General features: G+C 40.1%; 2 protein-coding genes across 2 annotated transcripts; one reads left to right on the top strand and one right to left on the bottom strand.

The window, feature by feature from the left end:
* The first annotated feature begins 516 nt into the window (after nucleotides 1-516).
* On the top strand, nucleotides 517-17,715 carry LOC146466432 (uncharacterized). Its single transcript, XM_085127356.1, has 13 exons — nucleotides 517-1,405; nucleotides 4,605-4,643; nucleotides 5,515-5,667; nucleotides 6,697-6,903; nucleotides 7,382-7,420; nucleotides 7,682-7,803; nucleotides 10,245-10,370; nucleotides 11,463-11,984; nucleotides 12,387-12,854; nucleotides 13,904-14,123; nucleotides 14,808-15,143; nucleotides 15,711-15,963; nucleotides 16,774-17,715. Exons 1-13 carry the CDS (start codon nucleotides 920-922, stop codon nucleotides 16,944-16,946), a joined length of 3,144 nt encoding a protein of 1,047 aa, XP_084983482.1. The 5' UTR covers nucleotides 517-919; the 3' UTR covers nucleotides 16,947-17,715.
* Nucleotides 17,716-19,280: 1,565 nt separating this feature from the next.
* On the bottom strand, nucleotides 19,281-21,807 carry LOC146466431 (uncharacterized). Its single transcript, XM_085127196.1, has one exon. It carries the CDS (start codon nucleotides 21,433-21,435, stop codon nucleotides 19,969-19,971), a length of 1,467 nt encoding a protein of 488 aa, XP_084983322.1. The 5' UTR covers nucleotides 21,436-21,807; the 3' UTR covers nucleotides 19,281-19,968.
* Nucleotides 21,808-22,847: the final 1,040 nt, after the last annotated feature.

Raw genomic sequence — 22,847 nt, 5'->3', positions numbered from 1 at the left:
ACGGAGGAAGTATGACGTCAAACTAGTCGGTGGGAACGTACAATAAACACACACCCGAGCCAACATAGCTTTGCGTACCATTCCGAATCAAAATTATTTATAGGTATGATTCGGTACACTCTCCAAGACTAAACCATCAGTATAGTACTTATGCTTCCTGCATGTAAGTCATGTAAGATTCATGGCTTATTGCCACAAATAAAAGGGATGTACAGGAAAAACTTCCAGACCAGTTTTGCACGCCAGCATGCGTGGCAAACGATCGCCATAGGGATACTGGACGCGCGCGTTTCTTTTGACTTCTTTTCCCCCTTCCCCCCCTTGAATAATCCCGAAAGATAACAGGGTCTGTGGCTTCGCCGCACGCCCCCCTCCCCCCCACCCCACCCCTCTTCCCTTTTCCCCCAAATATCGTGCTCGCTCAGTTCGTTCTTCCTGCGGAATTTCGAAGAAAAGAAAGACTGCTTTCAGGTTAAGTCTATAGCTGATACGATTGCCTTGAATAAAACTGAACTGCAACTCTCGACTATTCTCGTGTGAACACATTATTCTTTTGTTCTTTATGGGCTCCAGCGCGTCACGACTTCTCTCCCTCGGGTCATTTAGTCGGCTAATTATTTGCGCGAGCGATTTCGTCCATTGTGATTCAAATGAGCTCTCTGATTAACTTACCGCGGCATTGAGAAATGATTACATTTTTTATTTAGAAGTTTGTTTGCCATCTTATCGTGCGCTAAGTACCATGTTTGTGTGAAACTGTGAAGATCAAGAGGAAATATGATAAGTGACCTGCTTATGAACTCTGCTTGGATCTGTTCCCGTCATGCAAGTACACAGGATCGCTACTGAGAGGAAACTATATATTGTTTAGTGTTTGCAGTTGCCATGAGCTTACGCTTGCCGAATATCTTTATCCAAAATGGCTAGTATTCTTTCTCAGTGGGACTTCAAACATTTAGAAGTGGTAGGCACCAGCGTTTCGTGTCCGCCCGAGTTTGCCGAGATCCGCGGTCGAATTCCTCAGCTGAAAATAGAAACGAGAAAACTCATCACTGACAGAAAGGACGTACAAACAGCAGAGCAGAGAACTCTTCGGTCTCCAACTAAACGGCAAAGTTTGCAATGTGTCAAGCCGCAAAAGGAAAAAGTCGTAACAGTGAAAGTTGTACTGCCTAAAAGGTCGACAGAAGTAATCGAGAGAAATTACCGGTGTTCTTGCGAAGAGGAAAGCATTGTGTCATCCGAAGACGATAATGATGATGTCGATGAAATCGAGTTTAGAGAACTCATGGACATTTTTATTAAGTTCAGTGAAGGACCAAGGAGGGAGTTGTGGAAGAACCTAAGTGTTATCACGAAAGGCTTTCATGGGAGCAGAATTTTAACTCACGATGAATCAATAGAGGTATGTACTGTATGTTACATTTGTGTGTTTGAGGAGAACTCAGGCAAAGGTCGAAATATTGACCTCAATTACAGGCTTCAAATCTTAGTTAGTCTAGTTATAAACTGCTGTGTTTGAGTATGAATTACAATTGAAATGGAACACCTTGAATCGCACGTTTCCGCGGCGTTTTTTATTGATTTTTGAAGTTTATGAAGCGAGATTTTCCAGTTTTACGTGCTTGGGCGCTAATCGCAGTTATTAAAGGGTCAGCGTTCTAATTCACTGGTCGACTCTGTTCGCTTTACAGAAGAAACTCGCGCTGTTTTATCCAAGTGTAGGTTTTATTCTCAGACACTTGTCTAATGGTAATGAAGTGTCAATGGACTTAGCAACTTTAAGTTTTATGATTATGTTGATTTTGAAAGCGTTAACTTGTTATTTTATCGTCATGCCACACTGGTAAATATTTGTTTAACCGCAGCTTGATCAATATAGCGTCGGGTCGGATCGGGTCATGGAATACAGGCAAAGACCTATAATTATCTCCAGTTGTTATTGATTTTTTATTTTCCTTTCAAATTGATTATATAGCGTGTGACACCTGGCTTAGAAAACGCGAAGCGAAAATCGGGGGCCGATCGAAAGAATCCGGTCACGTTTCGTACCCAAGTCGTTTTAAATCGCAAAATTGCCCGGCGCGCAAAAGCAAGTTTCGCTTCAAGTTCGACGGCTATTTTAAGCTACTGCTAGGCCATCCAAATTATTCATTCAGTACTGTGTTAGGACTGTTCGAGGGACAAGGTAAACGATCAAGCTTCTTCATCGTGTTATGAAGTTAAATAAAGTTTTGTTTTGGTTGTTGGTGCCGCAGAATGTTGGATGAAAATTTCTGAATATTTTCCGTCTTTCGCAAACACGAATGTGTGCGATGGCCCGACACAAAGTTTACTGGACTAAGAGTTTCAAAATTTGTGTAACTTGCATCAGCGTAATCAAATCAAAAGAAAATCGATCAAACATATAGTGAAAACTTTGTTTTGGGTTTCTCTACATGTTTTTATACATTTACCAGATTTCAACCAGTTTAAGCTTGATGCAACTTTATAGTAACTCAACCAAAAATGTAGTAACACCACACAGCACGATGGAGCCTAGTTCGATGTTTTTAAATGTATTTATTTCTATCGTTTCCGCCATACATAAAAGCAAACTGTTTTGTTTTGCGCTGAATGCTGGGACATTGTTACACAAAGAACTGAACATCGCTTTGGTCAGAATTCGGCTCAAACAAACATATACCGCCTGTGGGGAGCTTGCATTTGACAAAAAATGCTTGTGTAGGCGCTCTCTATCGTCAAGAAATCAAATATTGGAGGAAGCGGGAGAGTAAGCACAAGATAAGCCGGCATATTAAAAAACGACCACAACAACAAGTAGCTTTAGGTTTGAATAGGATTTAAACCGGCATGACCTCTGTGATACCGGTGCAGTGCTCTACCAATTGAGCTATCAAGCCAACTGGGGCTCGTCATTTTGTGTGTATTCGTAATATACCCGTAGAGATGGCGAGATGGAAGTTAAATATATGAAATCAATACATGAGTTACATATTTTCCCCTCCACCAAGTAGCTTTATTTAGTCTTTATTTGCATGCATAAAATTTACTTCAAGACATGCACTGACTCAACTATGAACCTTTATTACGTCAGCGACATTTCAGTGACGAATGATAGTGGTCATAATTTTTTACGCCAATCAAAACATGATGAAAATGAACTTGATCAGCTGCATAATTGTTTTTATAATAATTACTCGAGTTCATCATATCATTATCTTATCTTATCTGGGTTGATAATTGCTTGATAGTCTCTGTTTTATTATAGTACTCTTAACTAAGAGTTGAGCAGTTCTTACTGTAGAAAACTGAGCAAATGAGTTCACTTCTGTGAACTGTGCTCGTCCAAACAGCAATCGTGGAAATGTCCTGTAACACCACAGTATGACATAATACAGCTTGTATAAACTGCTAGGGCAAGAGATTGCGAGAAGTTCCTTATTTTCCTAACAAATGGCAAAGCGATTGAATCACGCGAGTGCGTGCCCGAACCTTCCTCGAGGAGACGCGCGCGGAAGAAAGTAAAGAAAGAAGAAAACTAAGGAGCCCCCAACCAGAACTTTTCTGCAAAATGCCTTAAAAGAAATTTTCTGTGATCTTAGATTGAAAAGCATATTTGTGTATTGCTAATACTGATTGATCTGTTTGGATTCTTTAGCTAAAAAAGAACGAATCGCGCAGAGGTGCTCTTATTTCATACTTTCAATGAAATTTTTGTCCTTTCGAAAACAAAAGGAATTAGATTCCCGGCACTATGAAAGTTTTACATGACATTCTGCTGAGGAAAATTCCAGTCTTTCATCCCAATTTTGTCCGGATTTCTGGGCCACTAAGGCTTTCCGAGCAGCTATTTCACCGTAACAAACGCCTGGTTATCCTGTAACTGTGTCAGGCCAGGAGTACAAAGGAAGAAAGAGCGAGGGCACTGGAGGCGAGCCGTATTTACCTCTCCTCACTCAGCCATCGTTCGCTTAATTTGAAATTACTGAACGCGGTTTTAATTCAGTTTCTTTCTCTCGATCTTCTGGAAAATGAGCATTTTTGCTTGTTTCAATCTTGGACACTTTTCCAAGTGAAAAGGAATTTAATGACCTGCACCTGATAATATGTACACGTATGAAGAATGCGAGGGCATAGCCCTGGTGATTGTCTTTTTGGGGGTGCTGCCGTATTATATTGTGTCAGCTCAACCAGTGATAATCAATTTGGGTTACCACAGAGAAGAGAGTTCAAGCAGACAATTTGTCATCAATTGAGGAGGCCAAAAATTTGACGACATTGCAACTGGCTTGTTATTGGCCAAGACAGCCTGTTGTTCTGACTCAAAGATTAAAAATTGTTTTTGCATCAATCACTTAAGTTGTATTTAATATTCTCCCCAGTATTGAAGTTTTGGATTGATTCGCGTTTTAGAGTGTCTTTACTTACATCCATTGTAAGAACATCCAAAGCAAAATCTCTTTTGTTAAAGAAACCGACCACACGGGTCGTTATTTTTAAATAACATGTATCATTCCGTAACTGATATTTTTTCTCACTAATATAACTGGGTCCAACTGTTTAATATCTTACACACACTGCAGTTTATTTTCCTTACCTAGGTATTGAAGTTACTCGATACCGACAATTATGGACTTAAGGTAAGTGTGCGGTCTGGGTGGGTTGCATGAAATACTGTACGTTTCGCTTCTTATTGAATGAACGTGCACCATTAGTTAAATCAAAGAGCTCGCGCCAATTAGAAAAAAAAAAATGACATATGCAATAAATGGCTTATTGTTCATCGGATAAAAGAACTGCGTTAGCCATTAGACAACAGTGTTTTTCCTTGTTTTCGCACTCTTAGTAATTTCAGCGCCCATCGGCGTACATTTACCGTATTCTTATAGGTCATTAAAGTAATTAAGAGGATTAAGGAGCATTTTAAGCACTCAGTGAAAGGAAATCAAACAATGGACTTGCTTTTTGCTTCCTGAGAAAAACAAGCTTGAACTAAAATGCAATGCAACTGCGTGTCACAATCAAATTACTCTTAAAAGTTACGATGCCCGATTCAAACTGGCCTTTTTGTTATCTACAGAAAGCGAGGCTTTTTTTCCTTTCCTCTTTTGCATCCTTTGAAAATTTTGGACATTAAGACCATTTAGTCATGCGACCAAGAAAAAGCTAGTTCAGTGATTAATTCGCATTGCACGTGATTCTGCATTGTTTTTGGTGTGTTTATTAGTGTAAGAGGGGGCCCTTGAGGGAAATTTGGAAGACGCAAGGTGTGCAGTCATGCTCTCGAAAAACGAACTTGAGCTCTCCTATGAACACGAATGTTCGCAACGAGAGAACAAGGGTAATAGTAAATGCTGGCGAAGCCCAGCGGCCAATGTACCTTTATGTCTACTTTCCCGTTCCCCATTCCAGGTAGGGAACCTGTTGATCTGTTCCAAAGCTAAGGGCTGGCTTAACATCAACATGTCGGCTAAATTTTGGTTTCTCGTTGTTGATATCTCCTCCCATTAGGAAAGTATCCTGTTAACCATCAGTCAACTGTGCGCCAGTACGCTGAATGTCAAACGGTTCTTGGAGAATGGACTAATGAACGAGTTAATCAATCTTATCTTGCTGGGCGGAGATGACAATATTAAGAGAGAAGCGGTGTTTTGTCTTAGCAAGGTTAGTTGGTTTTTGATGGCTTTTGTCTCTGCTCCGATACTGATTCAAACTTTACATACAGCTTACACATGTATCTACCCTTTCCGTCCCGTCACCTCCCCGTCCTTTCAAGAATGGATGCACCACACTTTAGCGGGTGTATTCAAGAGCTGAACTCCTCGACCCGTGTTGTATCAGTTCACTGAATATTTTGCTGAGAATTTGCGCCGGTCTCTTCTTAGAACGATTACTGATTTAGCGGTTTTTTAGGAGTGTGAAAAGGGGCGTTTTGGTAAAGCGTCTATGGTGTCAAGCCTTCTAACTGACAGTCTATGATAATAGGACCTTGTGGTAGTACCCTTGCGATGTGTAAACATTCTATAGTCGGAGATGTAGTTCTTGGAGGTGTTTCATACGACAGAAAGTTTTAAGCTCTGGCAGTGTAGTCCTACAGCAACTAGAATGTGTTTTTACGAGAAGGAAATTGTCTTTTTTTACAATCATTACTACCTTCTCTGTCGAATTTTCCCTTCAGTACTCCCTTATCTCAGAGATCAACGTTTTCGCTTCCAAGGCACTAATCCTTTCTCTGAACTCGCCCTTGACCTTGTTATTCCTACATTTGACCCCATGTAGGACGCACTAGGGAAGCCTTAGTGCAGTACCACCGAGGCTGCTAAGGTTTTTATTTTTGTACTCAGACGAACAGACGTTGTATGTTCTAAGAGGTGGTAGACAATATTACGACGTTAGAAGGCAACATAGGTCCCATTTTGCTCGAGTTTGGTTTGTCAACGACCTCATGCGATGAAAGAGTAAACGGCCTAGAACGACTTACACCATTCTTCGCTAGTCTTAGTGCTCGTCGCCAATTTTTATAGAAAATCCGCTAAACCATTTTCATCCTAAGAGGTAACAATTCTGACAGGTAGCTAGGCTGCTTCCTTTCACAATTTTCCGGCTTCTGTTCTAATCAACTCTAACAGTAGCCATTTTATGACAAGCATCCTTTCACTTATTTGTGGTAGTCTAAAGCGCATGCTCTTGCAGGTAGTGGAGAAGACTGAGCATGCGCATCTCTGGTTGGAAGTGATGACCATATCTGGAGTGGAGGCACTCTTTGGTCTCATGACGTCAGCAAAACCTCTGCAGCAGACGGTGCTTCTTGCAATCAAGAATCTCGCTGTTCATCCAAAAATGGCACTGGTTCTCTTAGAATATGGATTGGACTGTGTTACACAATTAGCAGCTTGCAAGGTGGAATGCGTTCTTATATTGTTTTTTTTTTCTAAATTATTCTCTCACACATTATATAATACGCGACTTTTGTTTCTCTGTTTGTTGCGTAAAAGATAAGTTACCTTTTTCTCCGCATTTATGATGAATCCTGCCCTATTTGACTGACTTTAAACCTTAACCAGAACCATATATTTCACTCTCTTCTTCCAAATGAATGCTTTTACATCCTCGAAATAGATTTTTTATTTACTTTTGAGCATACTTCTGTTTTGTTTGTTTGTTGTTTTGATTACTTCTTTGTCTTATCTGAAGATTATTATTGAGTAGAAGATATTACCGAAGAGATAGTTGCGTTCGTTTTGTACTTTACGATTTTGTCATTAAGAAAAACCGTACCCCCTTCTACTTCTCAAAGGTAAAATCTATACTTTTGTTCAGTTTTAGTTTGCAATAAAGCAACTCAGAACTCATATCCCGGTGTTTTTTTTTTCCCTAGAATGCCCAGGGGAAGTACATTGGCAATCCAGAAATACAGGTAAGTGCAACGTGACTGAGATGAATCGAATGTACGAGTGAATAGCCTGTTCCAGGCTCCTAGAGAGAAGCGCGAAGGAGAGGGCGAGGGGACGAAAACGAAGGTGAGGGCGCGGGGACGAAAACGAGGGGGGCTAGGAGCCTGGAACAGGCTAACAAGTGAAAGAATTAAAGTCTTAAAGTTCTTATTTGTTTTTCTCGCCATCTTAGCACCAGGGAATCATTTTCTCATCGGTTGAGTTTTGTTTGCTGTTTCTTGCAGGGCCTGGTTACACATGCATTGACAAATATGATTTCCCATGAATCCTCCACGGTCGAGACGTTTCTTTCTAAGCATGATGACGTCATCGGAAATGTTGTGGATCTGTTGCAGTATGGTCCTTGGTAAGCCCTCCCTGCTCTGTGGTATTTTATTCTGTTCTTGTCTAACAAGCTGCAGCGCGTAGTCAAGTGATATAGACATGTGGTAGTTAACTGAGTCGTACTTTGAGTTGTAGGTTGCGGACATCGGAATATTAAAGTCGACGTCATGAAAACTCTTATACGTGGTGATAGAATTTAATATCATAAGTACGTAAATTATGATCATCCGGGTGAGTGTAGTCCTGAGAAGGACTGTTTGTGGTGACTTTGACTGACGTTTCGACAACCTGAGCGGAAGTCATCTTCAGAGTCAAGTGAATTGTGGAACGTCAGTAGGTGCTATATACGTCTCTGGTTGTTAACCTGATTGGTCAACGAAGTCCAGATGTTATTGGTCGTTTGTCAGTAAGCCGTGATGTTATTGGCTGTGAAGACTGTAAAAAGTGATTGGTGCGTTTCGATCCGTCTTTTGTTAGTCAAAAGAGTCCGTGGGTTTATCAATTAAATATTGTTAACGCTTTCACTCCATAAGAACGCTTGCCACATTGATCAGCATTCAAGAAAATGTCCAAAAAATATTAATGATGTATTAAAATACACGGGAAGACGAATGAAGAACTCCCTACTAGAGAACCTCACCTATTGCTTTCACCATCTAAAAGACTTAACAAAAATACTTAGAAGAACAGTTCAATACACCAGTGAATTTTTTGATTGTGAAAATAAAGGGTAAGAGTGGATTCTTCACGGTTCGTGTACCTTGAAGACTTAGCCTAAAGTTTTCATCGTTGTTCCAACTATTTTGTTTTACTAGGCTATAAAATTTTCTGTTTTCCATCCTAAACGTAACAACAAGCAACTGATAAGCACTTAATTGTTCATATCAGTTGCATGTTGTTACCCTCTGGGATTTTTACTCCGGCGGTAAGGCGGACCGAGTTATAGGTTTCGGTAGCATTATCAAATTCTTTTTTCTTTTTGGGGTCGCGATGGGCCGAGAGATAAGACTTCAGGCCACAAGTTATTGTTCTCGGTCTCGCTTTTTGTACTCGGCCGGTACGAGTTACGTTTTCTGTCGTGTTATCAAATTCTTTAAATTCTCGGTCGCGTTCTTTGTTTTCGGGCCGTGAGGAGTGTTTACAATATGCGAGCCAGACGTGCGAGGCATGCGAGGCATGAACAACCCTGACATAAACTGCTAACCGTTAAGCTAACCGGGGAGCTATTTAAGCTAACCTAAGTGCTATTTAGGCTAACTGGAGTGCTCTTTAGGCTAAACGGAATGTTTTTTAGGCTAACCTGAGTGCCTCAAGGGTAGTTTTGTTTAACCGAAAATTTGGCAACTAAATCGGTCTATGACCTCGCGGGCCAAGATAGATAAAGATGTCCCACGTTTACTATAGAAAAACAACCAATGTAGAAACGGTTTCTGTCTTCAAATGAAAGGTGAATAACAAATGTTTTCCCCTGAATTTCATTTAAAAATATAAAGAGCGAAACATTGAAAAACGTACAAGGATATAAACGTACGCGTGATGCGTAACGTTACTCAAGATCCGAGGGGTGGGGGGGGGGGGGGGGGGAATCAACAGATGCTTGGGTAGGGAGGTGCGGCCCGGGCGTTTAAACCCTGACCCTGTTTAAGACACAATTCTCCGATTTCCTAATCTCATACCCCGATCTCAGTCGTCGGTTCGGGAATGTCGAAATTTTACCGATTTCCCTATCCCGTTTAAGACAGAATTCAAAAATTTCAGGCCCTTTCTAAGACATTTAACCCGAAATCACACCCTGTTTAAGACTAGAATGAAATAAGAATACACTAGTTTCTTACTGTATTTTAATGCATTGGCAATCACAATCTGTTTAAGCCATTAGGTCATGTAGGGATACCCTGTTTAAGACAAAAAGTGATGAAATAGATACCCCGTTCAAGACAAAACACCCTGAAAACCATACCCCATCGTCTAGATCATGCCGAAAATTACGATCCGTCATTGACCAGGCGTCACATACATATTAGGACCGTACAAATGGTTTCTGTCTCTAAACGAAAGATGAAAACGTAAGGATTAAAGCCCGGGGATCATAAAAAGCATTCGTATGACAAATGTCGTTTTCCCCTGTATTTCATTCTGACTGCAAGAAATGCAATTCTATCTGGTGGTTACTTATTGCCTCACCATTTCTCTGTATCTATCTATTTGGTAGCCTGCGAGCAAGCTCTCTTGGGGGTGGGGGGCGGTAGGGGGAAAGAGGATCCACCCCCAAAAGAGCTTGCTCGCAGGCTTTCTATTTTGGGGAATTGGCGATGCTGGAGGTTATCACTGTAAAAAGATTGTACGCTTTACGCACCACAGTCAAATATGGCCCGACTATAAGCTGGAAACAGCTTCTTGTTCACTTTACTTTGCACTATTATTTTGAGGTATGTTACGATCAAAATATATTTTCTTTCGCAGTGTTCAACAACAGCAATCTGCGCGTTTCCTAGCAACCTTGGCCTTCTACAAATCGGGTCTGACATCGTTGATATCCCATAATGCTACAGAGCATCTGTTGTGGGCGGTCACGTGCTCACATTGTAGGTAAGAAACCAGTCTTAAGCTTTGTTTTCAATAATTTCTGACCGCAACAATAATTAACCGAAATGCCTCTGAAGGGAAATTTCTTTTAGGTCATTTTAAAAATATGCCTTTTGAAAATATGTAGCATCTGCAGTTAAAATTGGCAATTTGTTTCGCATGTTTACGATTTTCTCTCACTAAATGAATATTAATCACCATGTATCATGAGTGCAATTCACACCTTACGTCCTTTTGAAGGCAATGGCAAATGATTCTTTATCTTGGACCAATAATTTTGATGTACACATGTACAAGAGGTCTTTATAATTACTAGAACAGAGGCTTAATATAATACACACAACTGCTTATTTCCACATTGTCACGTGCGCAGTATCAAACATTCTCAAACTCATTAATAATTCATCAAGCGAAAACAAAGCAAATCACTACCGTGAAGGAAGTTTAGAAATGTGATCTTAATTATCATAAAATGTTGTGAACTTTTGCTTCGAATTTCTCCAAGAATTATCAAATAATAGTTTTAGAAGCTATATCAAACACTCGAAAGAGGGTTTCCTCCTATTTCCAAACACCTCGGTCGAAGTTGGTTAAAAACTCCCGGCTACGCCTCGCTTTTCCAACCTACTTCTCGGTGTTTTTGCAAATCGGAGGAAACACTCTTCCTCGTGTTTGATATATTACGTATCGAATAAGACAATACCACTGGCAAGGCAAAACTCACAATCGATTATGTCAGGTTTCCTGTTTTCAGAGTTTGTTTACTTCCACGTTTCCAAAAACATTACAGTAAATAAAAATAAACAAGAAACAAATGCGGAGGCTTGAGAACGGAAACCCAGAGGGTTATAAAACCTCTCAGAGCAAGAACGAGAACCAACAACAAACTCAACCCACATATGACGGTAAGTCCGGCAATCGAACCCGGGCCACATTGGTGGGAGGTGAAGGCTCTCACCACTACGCCATCCCTGCCCCCCATAATTCCTTTCAAATGAATGGGAAACGTGAAAAACCATTAAACTACGCTTACTTACTTATTTTGCTCTGCCGGTCAGCGTCGACCTTTTAAGAAGTTTCACTTTTTTTCAACAGACGCCTGAGGGAACAAGCAAGCATAGCCCTGAAAAACATATCTGGAAACCCAGACAGAGCATCCGCTTTCTCTGCCTTAAGTCAAGCAGCTGCAGCAAAAACACGCTCTCAAGATGGAGCAAGTTGTCAATCCGACAGTTCAGGAACATTCTCTTCTAGCGACAAAACTACACAGAGGCCTTCCACAAGTCACATGCCCCGGTCCTCCAGTAGTGGAAACCTCTTGGATGGAAATGCCAACTCAAAATCTCAGAGGACTGCTTCAGAGCTGACTTCATTATTAACTCTTATCTTTCAAAGTGACTCTCTGTGGAGAAGCGGTTCAGAGAGACAATTCTTGAGGCCAAATCATTTAGCCGAACGCAGGTTTTCAAGATTAAAACAGTTAAATAGTTTTGGTAAAAAAGACAAGTATTTGAGTAGTTTGCGAGTTCTTACCAACACACTGGTTGTAATGTCGAACCTGTTCCTCATAAGTGGAAATATCGACGACAAAAGTGGTGACGTTCCTGTTGAAGTAAGGTGGGTGTTTTTATATCTTAAGATTTTTATTGCATGAATCCATTTTGACGCCTTATTGCGTAGGATCTTTTTAAGAAAATATTAGAAGTTTGGATTTTCTGTTAGACGTTTTCAAAGCATTTTAATCCAAAAGTAATTTTACGGTTTTATAATTTTATTCATTTTTATTATATTTAGGGTGCGTTTTTTGAAAAAAGAAAAAAAAAAAAAAAATAACAAAACTGCACCCTTAGTGATCAGTTGTTACGGTTTAGTCTTCGCAAGGTTGGCTACAGTTTGCCACCCAACTATCGTTTGCTTAGCTTCTGGGCATCCAGAAGTTTACACTGTCTTAATAATAAATAATTATAAAATGCCTTAATATTATTAATATATGCATTAATATTCTTGTTTTGTATGCAGGAAGTTGAACCAGGTGGCAATTATAATTCAATACGGTGGACTTGAATTTCTTCACGAGTTGGAGTTTCTTAGCAACAAACTGTTACAAGTGAACCCTCCTTCGTTCCACAATATTGACCCGACAACTCTACCCCCGAAAGAAATCACTACAACACTGAAAAACGCAAGGACAGACTTGATATTCGAGAGTACGAGTAAAGGAAGAAAGGAATCCTGCAAAGGATACGCGAATTTCGGATTTGAATCAAACGAAGTTGACTTTGTAAAAGCGGCACTTAATTTGTTGCGCTTGTTTGCCGAGACAACGGCTCCGGAATTCGACCCTTGTTTGGAAGACATGAAAATACTGGAGGGCTCTCGGCCTAAGGTCGTAAAACGACATATTTCGTTCCACAAGTCTGCGGTGCTGGTGAAGAATGCTATGAAGATCACAAAGGGAACAGAGGGCCAAAGAATGATGGGAAAAAGGTTTGTATTGCGTAGTTCTCCTCAGGGGCAGGCCCGTAGCAGGGGGAGGGGCGGGGGAGGGGAAGTTGAGCCCCCCCTCCAGAATTGTTTGGAAGTTGAAAAACAATATGCCAAAAAATATAGAAAACAAATTAATGTGCATCAACCAGTCTTGAATTCTGACGCTGAAACTGCCTTTTCACAACCTTTAATAATATGTTTACTACCTGTCAGTTGGTTTCCTTTGCTAACAGTTTGTTTTTATATACAACAGCAACAAAGGCATTCCTACCTTGTGAATCGGAAATAAGAACCAAAATGGATTGAAACCAACCAATCTCAAGTCATAAAAGCTGTGGAAATAAACTATTCATTTTCTAAGACGTCCGCTTATTGATAGCAATATAAACGTCCTTAGTTTTTAACAATTTAGTGTTCGTATGTTGTCGATAGCCAAACAAATATGTCCTCTTAAGAGCCACAGAAAAAGAAAATTCTCCTGCACAGTCGGAGTCTTACTGCCTGATTCCAAATTAAAAAGACAAAGAAAAGTTTGTCGTCGACGTCGTTTGTTTACGTCCTCCTTCAAACGTGAAATGAAACGGCAAAGAAATGTACCAAAAAGCGTGAAAAAAAGTCATTGCTTTGCTCACTAAATCTATTCCTTTTTTGACGTCCTCGTTGCTGTCTTTTTTTTCTTGGGGGGGGGGGGGGGCGTTGGGTGGTTTTATTTAACCAATTTTCTCGCGCCCCCACCACCCCAGTTGTTTTAGTTAGAGGACAAAATATGAGGAAGCATCGTTGTAAAGTAAGTTCGTGTGAGAGGAGAAAAAGAATATTGATTTACCTCCGGTAGGGTGCTCTGTGGTATCTGTGAAAAATCTCTTTGAAGCATAAGAACTTATTTTGCAACCTATAAAAATTGCTTAATCTTACAGTAGATACAAATGTGTAGGAAACTCTTTAGCTACAGTGCCGTATGTAGTATTGAATTAAACAACCAAAGTGAATTATTTGCAAATCAAAAACAGGAAAATAGGGTAATTCTTTCTCTTAATTCTTTGTTCCAGGTCAGTAGCAAGCAATGTCTCTCAAACAAGTGTCGACACTGCGACGTCATCAAAACCGTCCCAGTCCCTTTCAATAAATGATGCATCACCGCCATTGGTTCAAGCTACTAGCGCCCATGACTCGCGCGACACGACACATTATGTAAAACAAAGCCTGCTTGATGCTAAGGTGATTTATTGTTTGGCACCATGGATAATGTGTGGGATTTACGAAATCCAGGTAAATACGGAAATAATATCAGTTTACTAAATTCTCAAAAGTGTTCAATTGGCATCCCTGACACATAAATAATTAAAAAATAACAGCGGGAGCGACACGAGAGGGACAGTTAAGAACTAGACCAAGAAGAAGGCGAACGGTGTCAAAGTCGCGAGAGGAGATTTTTTCAGCATAGAAAGAAAAGAAGAAACAGAAGAAGAATGTGAATGTTCCTAATAGTTGAGTAAAATTCTCAAGAGTACTGGTTGTGAATAGTTTCTTTCATAGGAAGTAGACCGTAAATAAGTTATCGTCTGGGATGTTCTACTGTACTGCAAACTCTTAAGTTGCCTGATAGGGATGCCTTTTGGCAAATTGAAGCTTGTGATATTTTTTTGCCTTTGTTTGGAGACTCTCTTATGGCTTCCATTCAAAATGCAACAGCCGCCTCTCCACTCAATAGCCAAGCTGATTTGTCCCGAGGATTGTTTAACAGTTTCGTTAGCTAGTGTAATCAATGTATTCCTGTAAGTATAGATGATTTATCCTTTTGTAATTTTTCACACGACTCCTAGGAAGCGTATTTTTATGATAAGATTTCGTGTTCTTAAATAAAGATTGATGATGATGATGATGTGCGTCCTATTTCTTTCTTGTTCTTTCTCTCCTCTAGTCTCTAACATATATTTTTTTATTCCCTACCAGGCTAATGTCCTGAAGATCATTCGGATCCTTCAACATGGTAAATACTCTTCCTCTACACCAAGTCCTCTCAGTAACCCTAATCTGAGAGAGGCCTGGGTCTCAAAAGCACCTCCAAACCTAACAGCTCGAAGTAGCACCCTCAGCCAGAGGTCTTTCAGTGCTGTAACGCCAGTTCGTAATGGGATGAACAAATCAAAGTACCTTGGAGTCACGTGTGTTCGACACGTCATTCAACACTGCGGTGGGTACTTGCTGGACTCTCTGGGGCCCCCTGTACCACCTACTTTAGGAAAGACGTCACTGATGGTGATAAGAGAAGCTGTAATCAATGGGGAGGTAAGATAACAAATGTGTCATTCTGTCTTTCATAATATTATTAGAAACCATTAGTTTGAAGTACCGCAAAAATAAGACAATGGGGGAAAAATGTTAGCTTAGCCTCCCTCGCAGATGCTTATTGCGTGACGAGCCAAAGGAACTTCTGCGAGGGAGACACTAGCTTCGCGCGTGCCCGGTTACCGTCTTCTCTTCCCATTTCTTGCACTTGTCACGCAGGCTAGATGAATGTTGCTTAAAATTTAATTTCATACCTTTGCAAATTGGATTTCCGTGAAATATTTTCCCCTTGTTTTCGACGTTGGCTACTCTCAAATTCTTCTGATTCAGCAGTGAAAAGTACTAGCTGGGCAGTGTTACATTGTGCTGAATAATAATATGAATAATATGAGAAACATGTGACTATAACTTAAAGTTTGCACATAAAACTTATATTTAAACTATTAAAATGGAAGCTTTTGCTGAATGAGCAACCATCTCTCTTGGTACTACTTGTTTTCCAGTAGTATTTGAGTAAACCACTTTCGTATCCTTCGAATGATGGAAATGAACTTTTGAATCGTTTAGGTTGACACGCGCCTCAAAATCGTAAAGCTTGGATGCTTCGCTCAAGTGATAGAATACATCCGGGGAAATGAAGATGACGAGGCCTTGCAGGCGCTAGGCATTGTGGTTATCAGGATCCTTGTTGGAAATGATACGTCTCTAAAGCAGCTCTTTTTGGCGCATGGAGGGATGAACTTGATTATGGCGCTACACCAGTACAAGGAAGGAATTGCAAAGGTGGAGGCAGCCCACACAATGTTTACTTTCAGAAGAGGTTAGTTAATGTTTTGTATTTGATTTATGTTAATGTTATTTGCATAAAGAGGCCATTTACGATATTGCCTGAACAGGAGTCGGTATCTTGACAGTTGTGATAACTTCAACTTTATTTATTACCAAACCGTCAAAAAAAAATTCTTATGCCTACAGTGTTCTCCGTTAATTCATTAATTTCGAAAAAGCCGAAGTTGGTGCTAGTAGGACCGGCGTTCAGCAAGTTTGGGCTAAATTTATCTCCAATCGAAAAAAAAAAAAAGAGTATAAGTTATCGGGACGTTCGAAAAATGAGTCCCTCATGTCAACCAATTTTAAAAAGCTATACTGACCTTTGTAGCTGTTAAACATAGCAAGGACGAAATCGTTTCCTTTCCTGTAAGCGAACAGTTCTGCTGCCAAAAGGCTCTGACGAAGGGCTAGTGCTTCAAATGCCAAAGTTGTATCTCTTTACGATGGAAAATTTACCTTGTCAACTTTTTGATGAAATAAAACATTCGTTTTCAGTTCCCAAAGACGCAGCGCTACAGTTTCTTCTGAAACTATCCCCCTTAATCCAATTCTTCTCCGTCGCCGTCAGTCGTAATATTGCCCCGCCTAGACTAAAAATAATCTACATGTCTTACTTTCAAACACCTTTTCAGTGATAGAAGAAATATAAAATTCAGTGTAAATTATGCCTGTTTAGTTGAATCACAACATATATACGTGCAGTACATCTGGTAAACAACTACCTACCTCCCACGACCCTGCCTACACGCACTCTTGTCATTTAATTAGCTGATCAGCTAGTGATGCTCTTTTTTCTCAGAATTTAAAGGAGGGATGGCTAAAGGACGTAAAAAGTCCAGGACAGCAGATGCAAAACTCAAAAAGCGTCAAAAATCCAATGGCTATGGAGACATCTGGGAGGAAGTAGGAGAAAAATGGAAAGGACAAGATCAAGTCTTGAAAGTACTAAGAAAGTTCAACGTGCGATACTAATCATCGCACGGCTACGAAGTTCGCAGGGGTGTACTCAGGGAAGTTTCATTCAGGGATGCTCCGCCCCGAGGTCCAAACCCTTACTCTCTTATATACATTTTTGACAGAAAAGTTAACCCATTCATAGATCTTTCATAGAAAATGGTACCCCTTTCACCTACCGTTGGCTGTTCGAGAATTTTGAAAGACCTTTTTAATACCTAAATGACAGTTTTCCTACCATTTTATATACTTCAGCTCTTGAAATCCCTCCATCCTGAACAAGGTTCCCCTTTCGGATGGAGCCTCCCCTTATAGTCCATTATAGGGAGTACCCCTCCCCCCGGTGTCAAGCTCGGAATGAACAAAAGTGCACTATGTTTTTCAAGCAAGAACCAAAAATGTAATATACAGTTATCGTGTATTTATTTTAAAATTATTTTATATCGTAAGCAATTTTGTATATTTAGATTTCTATCCTCCAAAGTGCTCAAGTTCAAAATTAACAAACCGACAAACAAAAAAGTGCGCTATATTTTTCAAGCAAGTCACCGAAAATTTAATATACAGTTATTGTGTATTTATTTTAAATTAATTTTATAACATAAACAATTTTGTCCATTAAGATTACAATCCTCCAAAGCACTCAAGTTTAAAACCAACAAACCGACAAACAAAAGTGCGCTATATTTTTTTTAGCAAAACACCAAAATTTTATATAGTCATTTTTAATATATTTGATACCGCAAGCAATTTTTACCAATTAAACAATCTTTTTGTCTATTTCTGAGTTTTGACTTGTCGTATATCTTTCATCTGTAGCTGGGAAAGGGGATGATCTTTCGTTGTTATTTGTTACTAGATGTTTCACTGCATGCTAATGGTGTCAATTATTCTGAATCATCTCTAAAGATTAACGAGCCCAACACGCCTCCTTCACTTGCATTTAAAAAAATGAAAACTCACCATCCAACTTTGACGCTTGCTCGAAGGATATTAGGGAATGAAATAGGAAGGAGCAGACTTCTTTGACGTTCCCACAGTTTTCTTCGAGCTTCGCTTTTTAATGTACAAAAAGTTATTCTCTTCTTTGTCATAATTGCTCCAATGACATCTTTTCCCGTGTTGCGCGCGCATCCTTTCTGCGGATTCTTATCAAGTTCTCGCACGAGAGCGCGTAAAGACAGAGCATTGCGGGCTAAGTTTCATTTCCTAAGTTCCTGGACAATAACAAGAGTGAATCAGGTACCTGATCTACAATCACGTTTACGGCAAACGGCAAACTTGAGACTCGCGTTTATGTTTTCTTTTGAAAAGCACTGAACACTTAGATGACAAGAGTGCAAAATAATTCTGGCCTTTGATGCTAACACAAAACTACTCAGTTTTGACGAGAAACTGGACACAAACCTTATGGACACATCGAGCGGCAAATGTAGGATAAACATGGTCATGTTGTCATTCGGCTGTCGTTTGCCGTAAACTTAATTCTAAATCTCTCTAATATCTACAATTGTACGGGGAGGAGCCACTTCCGGAGAGGCACTTATTAAATTGCTTGTGTATCGTTTTCATGAAATAAAGAACTGTATTATCGCGGTTATGATCGGGCAGTAGAAAGCATACAGAGACGACAAGGCTTATTATATTCTAGCCTGTTCCACCAGCTCAGATAGTGTGGAGAGGCGTGAAGAAAGAGCGATGCGTACGAATAATAAAGGTGACTCGTGGGAGAAGGTTAGTCTCTTCTGTTTTTTTTTTTTCTTTCGTTTGCTCCTTTGTTTTCGCTGCTCCCCACACTATTAATGCTTGGAACTCCTCTTTTTCAAGAAACCGTTTCCGTTTCGCCAAGATACGGCGCTGACCAAAAGACACGTGGGCTCTGGGAACGAGATTGGTTAGCGCTTCAGCGTATTTGAGTGTTTTAGTGTGGAGAGGGGAAAACGCTGGGAAAAATCAATCCCTGAAATTGCATCATACAATGATCCAGTTTTTAATAATATCGATTGTTATCAAGTTGTCATTTATTAGCAAGGAGTTGATAAGCATTCTCACTCTTTGGCTAAAATAATCCGTTTCAAATGGGAGTAAATAATAAGGGGAATAAACAGAACGAGGCATGCTGATGTTGACAGTTTGATTGATTAAGTAAAATCAGTTGTGTTCCTGTGAACCAATATATATGGGAATGAATAAAAAATCATGACCGTTGTTCTTGCGTCTGTTTGTTTTGCTGCATTCTTTGGAGGAGTTTTGGAAGCAAGATCTTGACATTCGTTACGGTGGTAACTTGGAGTCTTTCCTTTTTTCTTTCAAGCTGGTTTATGCTGTGAAAAGTAAACTAAGAACGAGCAACAATTTTATCGGCTTTTTAATAAAAGAATGCAAATAACTTTGCAAGTAAGTTACATTCATTCGTTCAATCTTTATTTGTACATGGTTAAAAAATTCATGAGGTTTGACAAATGAATATAAAACTACAAGATAAACTATCAATATCAAAATGAATAAATATAATTATAAAAATTGTAATCCTAAACAATAATACTAAAACCTAAAGAAAACTTGACCTGCTTTCCATGAATGCCATGTCTCAAACTTATATAAATGGAGATTGAGTAGTTTCTGAAATGGTTAAATGGTTCAGCCTGCCGACTGGACTGCAGGATAGGCTTGTTTATTTATTGGTTTGTTTAATTCATGGTCAGATTACGCGATCTAGTCGCATGAGATATTTGTGCTGCGACAAAACAAGGCGAGACGAGCCGGAGCTCGAAACAACTGAATTTGCGTAACTCAAACCTTCAACTTAACTTTAATTTATTACGATTGCCGCGTTCACTTGAGGCAAAAAATGCCGTAAGATTTTGTAATATATTAAAACATTACAACGTAAAAACATTACAACGCAAAAATCGTTGCAAAAGACAATGCTAAAATTATGTATACGATTTATCTGTACTCGCTAGCACTACAAAAGTCGCATGCGACAATCAAAAGTAAACTCGTGTCTAGTTTGGAATAATATTTTAACAGCAACCTTTTAAAACGAGTCATCCTGTTGAAATACCCATTCTACTGGTGGGACGGGTGACTCAGGAACCCTTAGATACCGGCATTTGCCTTTTCGGTCTTGATAATACCAGGTCCTGTCTTGATTTATCAGATGCGAATTTGACGGACATGTATCCGTGTTTATAAAACCTCTGCGTTCGCTTCTCTGCTCTCGCATCGGGTAGCTCGTCAAAACGGGTTTAATAGTCTTTTTAGCCCCTTTCACTCTTAACGTTCCCGGACTCGCTTTTGGCTGCGTGCTTTTTAAGAAAGTCAGAACTTTGAGATTTAATTCTTCCTCTGAGATTTTAGCTGAGCGTGAGTCCTGTTTGGTTTCGTCGTTACATGGAGATGTCCTACTCTTGGGTCTGAACGTCACTGCTCTCTGTGGACTTGTCGTTGCATTTCTTCGCGTGACCTGTTTCCTACTAATTGACCTCGTCGTTAGCTCAGCACTGAGGTGTACAAGATCAATATTAATAATCCGTTTGCCTTCAATTTTTATTTTCGAGGTGGATTCAGCCCCATTTTGAATTGGCGAATTAAAATATCTTGGAGGAACAATATCTTGTTGTTTAACGTGAAGAGTAGTTTCAATGATCTTGTTTTTATAGGTTGGTGTTTCTGTTTGGTCATTACTATTTCCTTCCGATCTTGTGGGCAGTGACGACATAACAATGTTTTTTTTAACATCAAGAGGGTCACTGATAAGAACTTGATCCGTAAATTTTTCCGAATAAAAACTTCTTGGCGATGATGAATTAATTGATCTCAGTTCGGCATCATTTATTTCGTTTCCTTGCGATTTACTTTCATCCTCAGTCTTTAAAGTTTCGATAGATTCAATAATTTTTGGCAAGACATGGCGTGATTCATCGCTTGTGGCTTTTAAGTCGTGTGTTTTCGGCTTGGGCAGTAGTACATCCTTCGTAGATTGAGGTCCGAATCTTTCGTTAGGAAAACTATTTGAAACAATTCCAGGGCAAGACATTCGTCTACTCGATTTAGGAGGCGTGTTGATGTATCGACTAGGCTTTTTACAGTTTCTTTCTTGAGAAAATCGTTCCCTTTCCACATTGACTCCAATATCAGGCCGTGGGATCCTATCTGGCTGCCTCCTTCTTGCGAAGACTCGCGGTCGAACACGCTTCACAGACGTTGTTTTTGCGATTAAGGCGTCCGAGTCTGACTGCCAGGCCGAACGGCTCGTATTGCGTCGAAAAAATAAGTCTTCCTTATTAAGATCCATTTTCTGGTCTTCAGGTTCTTCTGTGGGTTGTTTATTGCCATTTTTAAGTCTTACAACCCGGCTATCGGAACATTCTCGAGTGTGGGCTTGATCATAAACCGGCGAGGTAGGATGTGAGCCAGTTTCTGTGGAGGTTCCAAACTTGATTATTGTCATTTTCGTCTTCATTAGGCCTTTAGGAGAACGGCGATTTGTTTCTTTGTCCATTGTAGTAGAGAGCAAAATGCTTTAGTACTCGGGGAAGTAGAGTACACAATGGATAAATTGAAAGCAACAATCACTTAAAAATCATGCGCCTGAACGATGCGTGACTTCATTTATCTGAGTTATAATTACACAGGAAATAAGTAATAGAAACCGCCAAGCGTACGAAAACGCCGCTTGCAATTGTCACGCTTTGTGAACACTTTTAACCTTTTACATAAAGTGCTGAAGTTCGAAAGAGAAAAATAAAATCTCAACTTGCCCGTTTTTGCGACATATCGAAAATGAAAGATTTACGAGAGAGAGAAAACTGGTCCCACTTCAGCATTTCACCAGGGGACGCAAAATTTAGCACAACCTTACACAACATAATAAACAACCGCAGGAATGTACCAACTCGATCAGTTTTCACTGTATGTTCAGTGGTCACACTTGAAGATTTCAGACCCAGGCTCAAACGTTAGATCATAAGAACCGCCTTCGGAAACCGAAAAAAAAGGCAGGAAAAAAATTCGGCGACAGAAGGCCGGAAAATCACATAAATTTATTATCCTTCCCGACTTTTTATTTTTTTTCTCGGCGCACGACTTCGCACTCTTTCGTCGCCCGACCATCTGCCCCTGGGTCTCCATAGATGTGAAAACAAAGAAACGCGTTCAATTTGAGTAACAAATAGCTTTGATAGTGGTTACACCTGACCCCAATGTCATCCGCAGACTGAAAATTTTATAGAGCAGAGGTCGGTGACTCTGAGAGGGAACGTTCAGGCAACACAAAACTTTGTGAGAGAGCTAGCGACGGCCGATGGAGGGTGCTCCTCGCAATCTATTCGGTTGAGTGACAAAATGAAGCGTGAATTTTATTTTGCGGGACCGTTCTATCCACAAAAAACGTACGTGCCTCAGTACACTGACCAATCTTTTTTGCTGTTTTTGTGTTGCACGTAATCTGCCGATTTTCAATTGCCTCAACCCACCCTCCCGTTACCTCCGGCAACAGCAAAACTGATTGCCTTGAAAAAGACCGGATATTATACTCCAAAACCAACTGAGCTCAGACTTGCATCTTTGGGTGCCAGAGATTTGTAGGGAGGAGGGGGGCGGGGGGGGGGGGGGAGGGGGTTAAGAGAAGGACCTCTGGAGCGCCCCGGTAACCTATTTCCTGAATCTAACCAAACGGTCACAATTCATAACTTCACATGTCCAGCACAAAACCGGTGATTTTTTTCAGCCATTATACGCTTCACAGAAGCGCTTACTCGGTTCATTTTGTTTCGCGTAGATTAACGCGAATAATCCAAATGAATCATCAAAGGTTATTCAAAAGATCTGCGGGGTTTTCATTTATAATCTGAGCAATTAACAAGGAATTAACAAATGAGTTTTTAATGTAGATTACCGAGACCACAAAGAATG

Source organism: Pavona decussata, unplaced genomic scaffold, assembly GCF_977016875.1.
Source record: "Pavona decussata unplaced genomic scaffold, jaPavDecu1.1 SCAFFOLD_143, whole genome shotgun sequence".
In the NCBI taxonomy this organism is placed as follows: domain Eukaryota; kingdom Metazoa; phylum Cnidaria; class Anthozoa; order Scleractinia; family Agariciidae; genus Pavona; species Pavona decussata.
The sequence above is the reverse complement of the archived record's forward strand: the minus strand, read 5'-3'. Positions and strand labels throughout refer to the sequence as shown.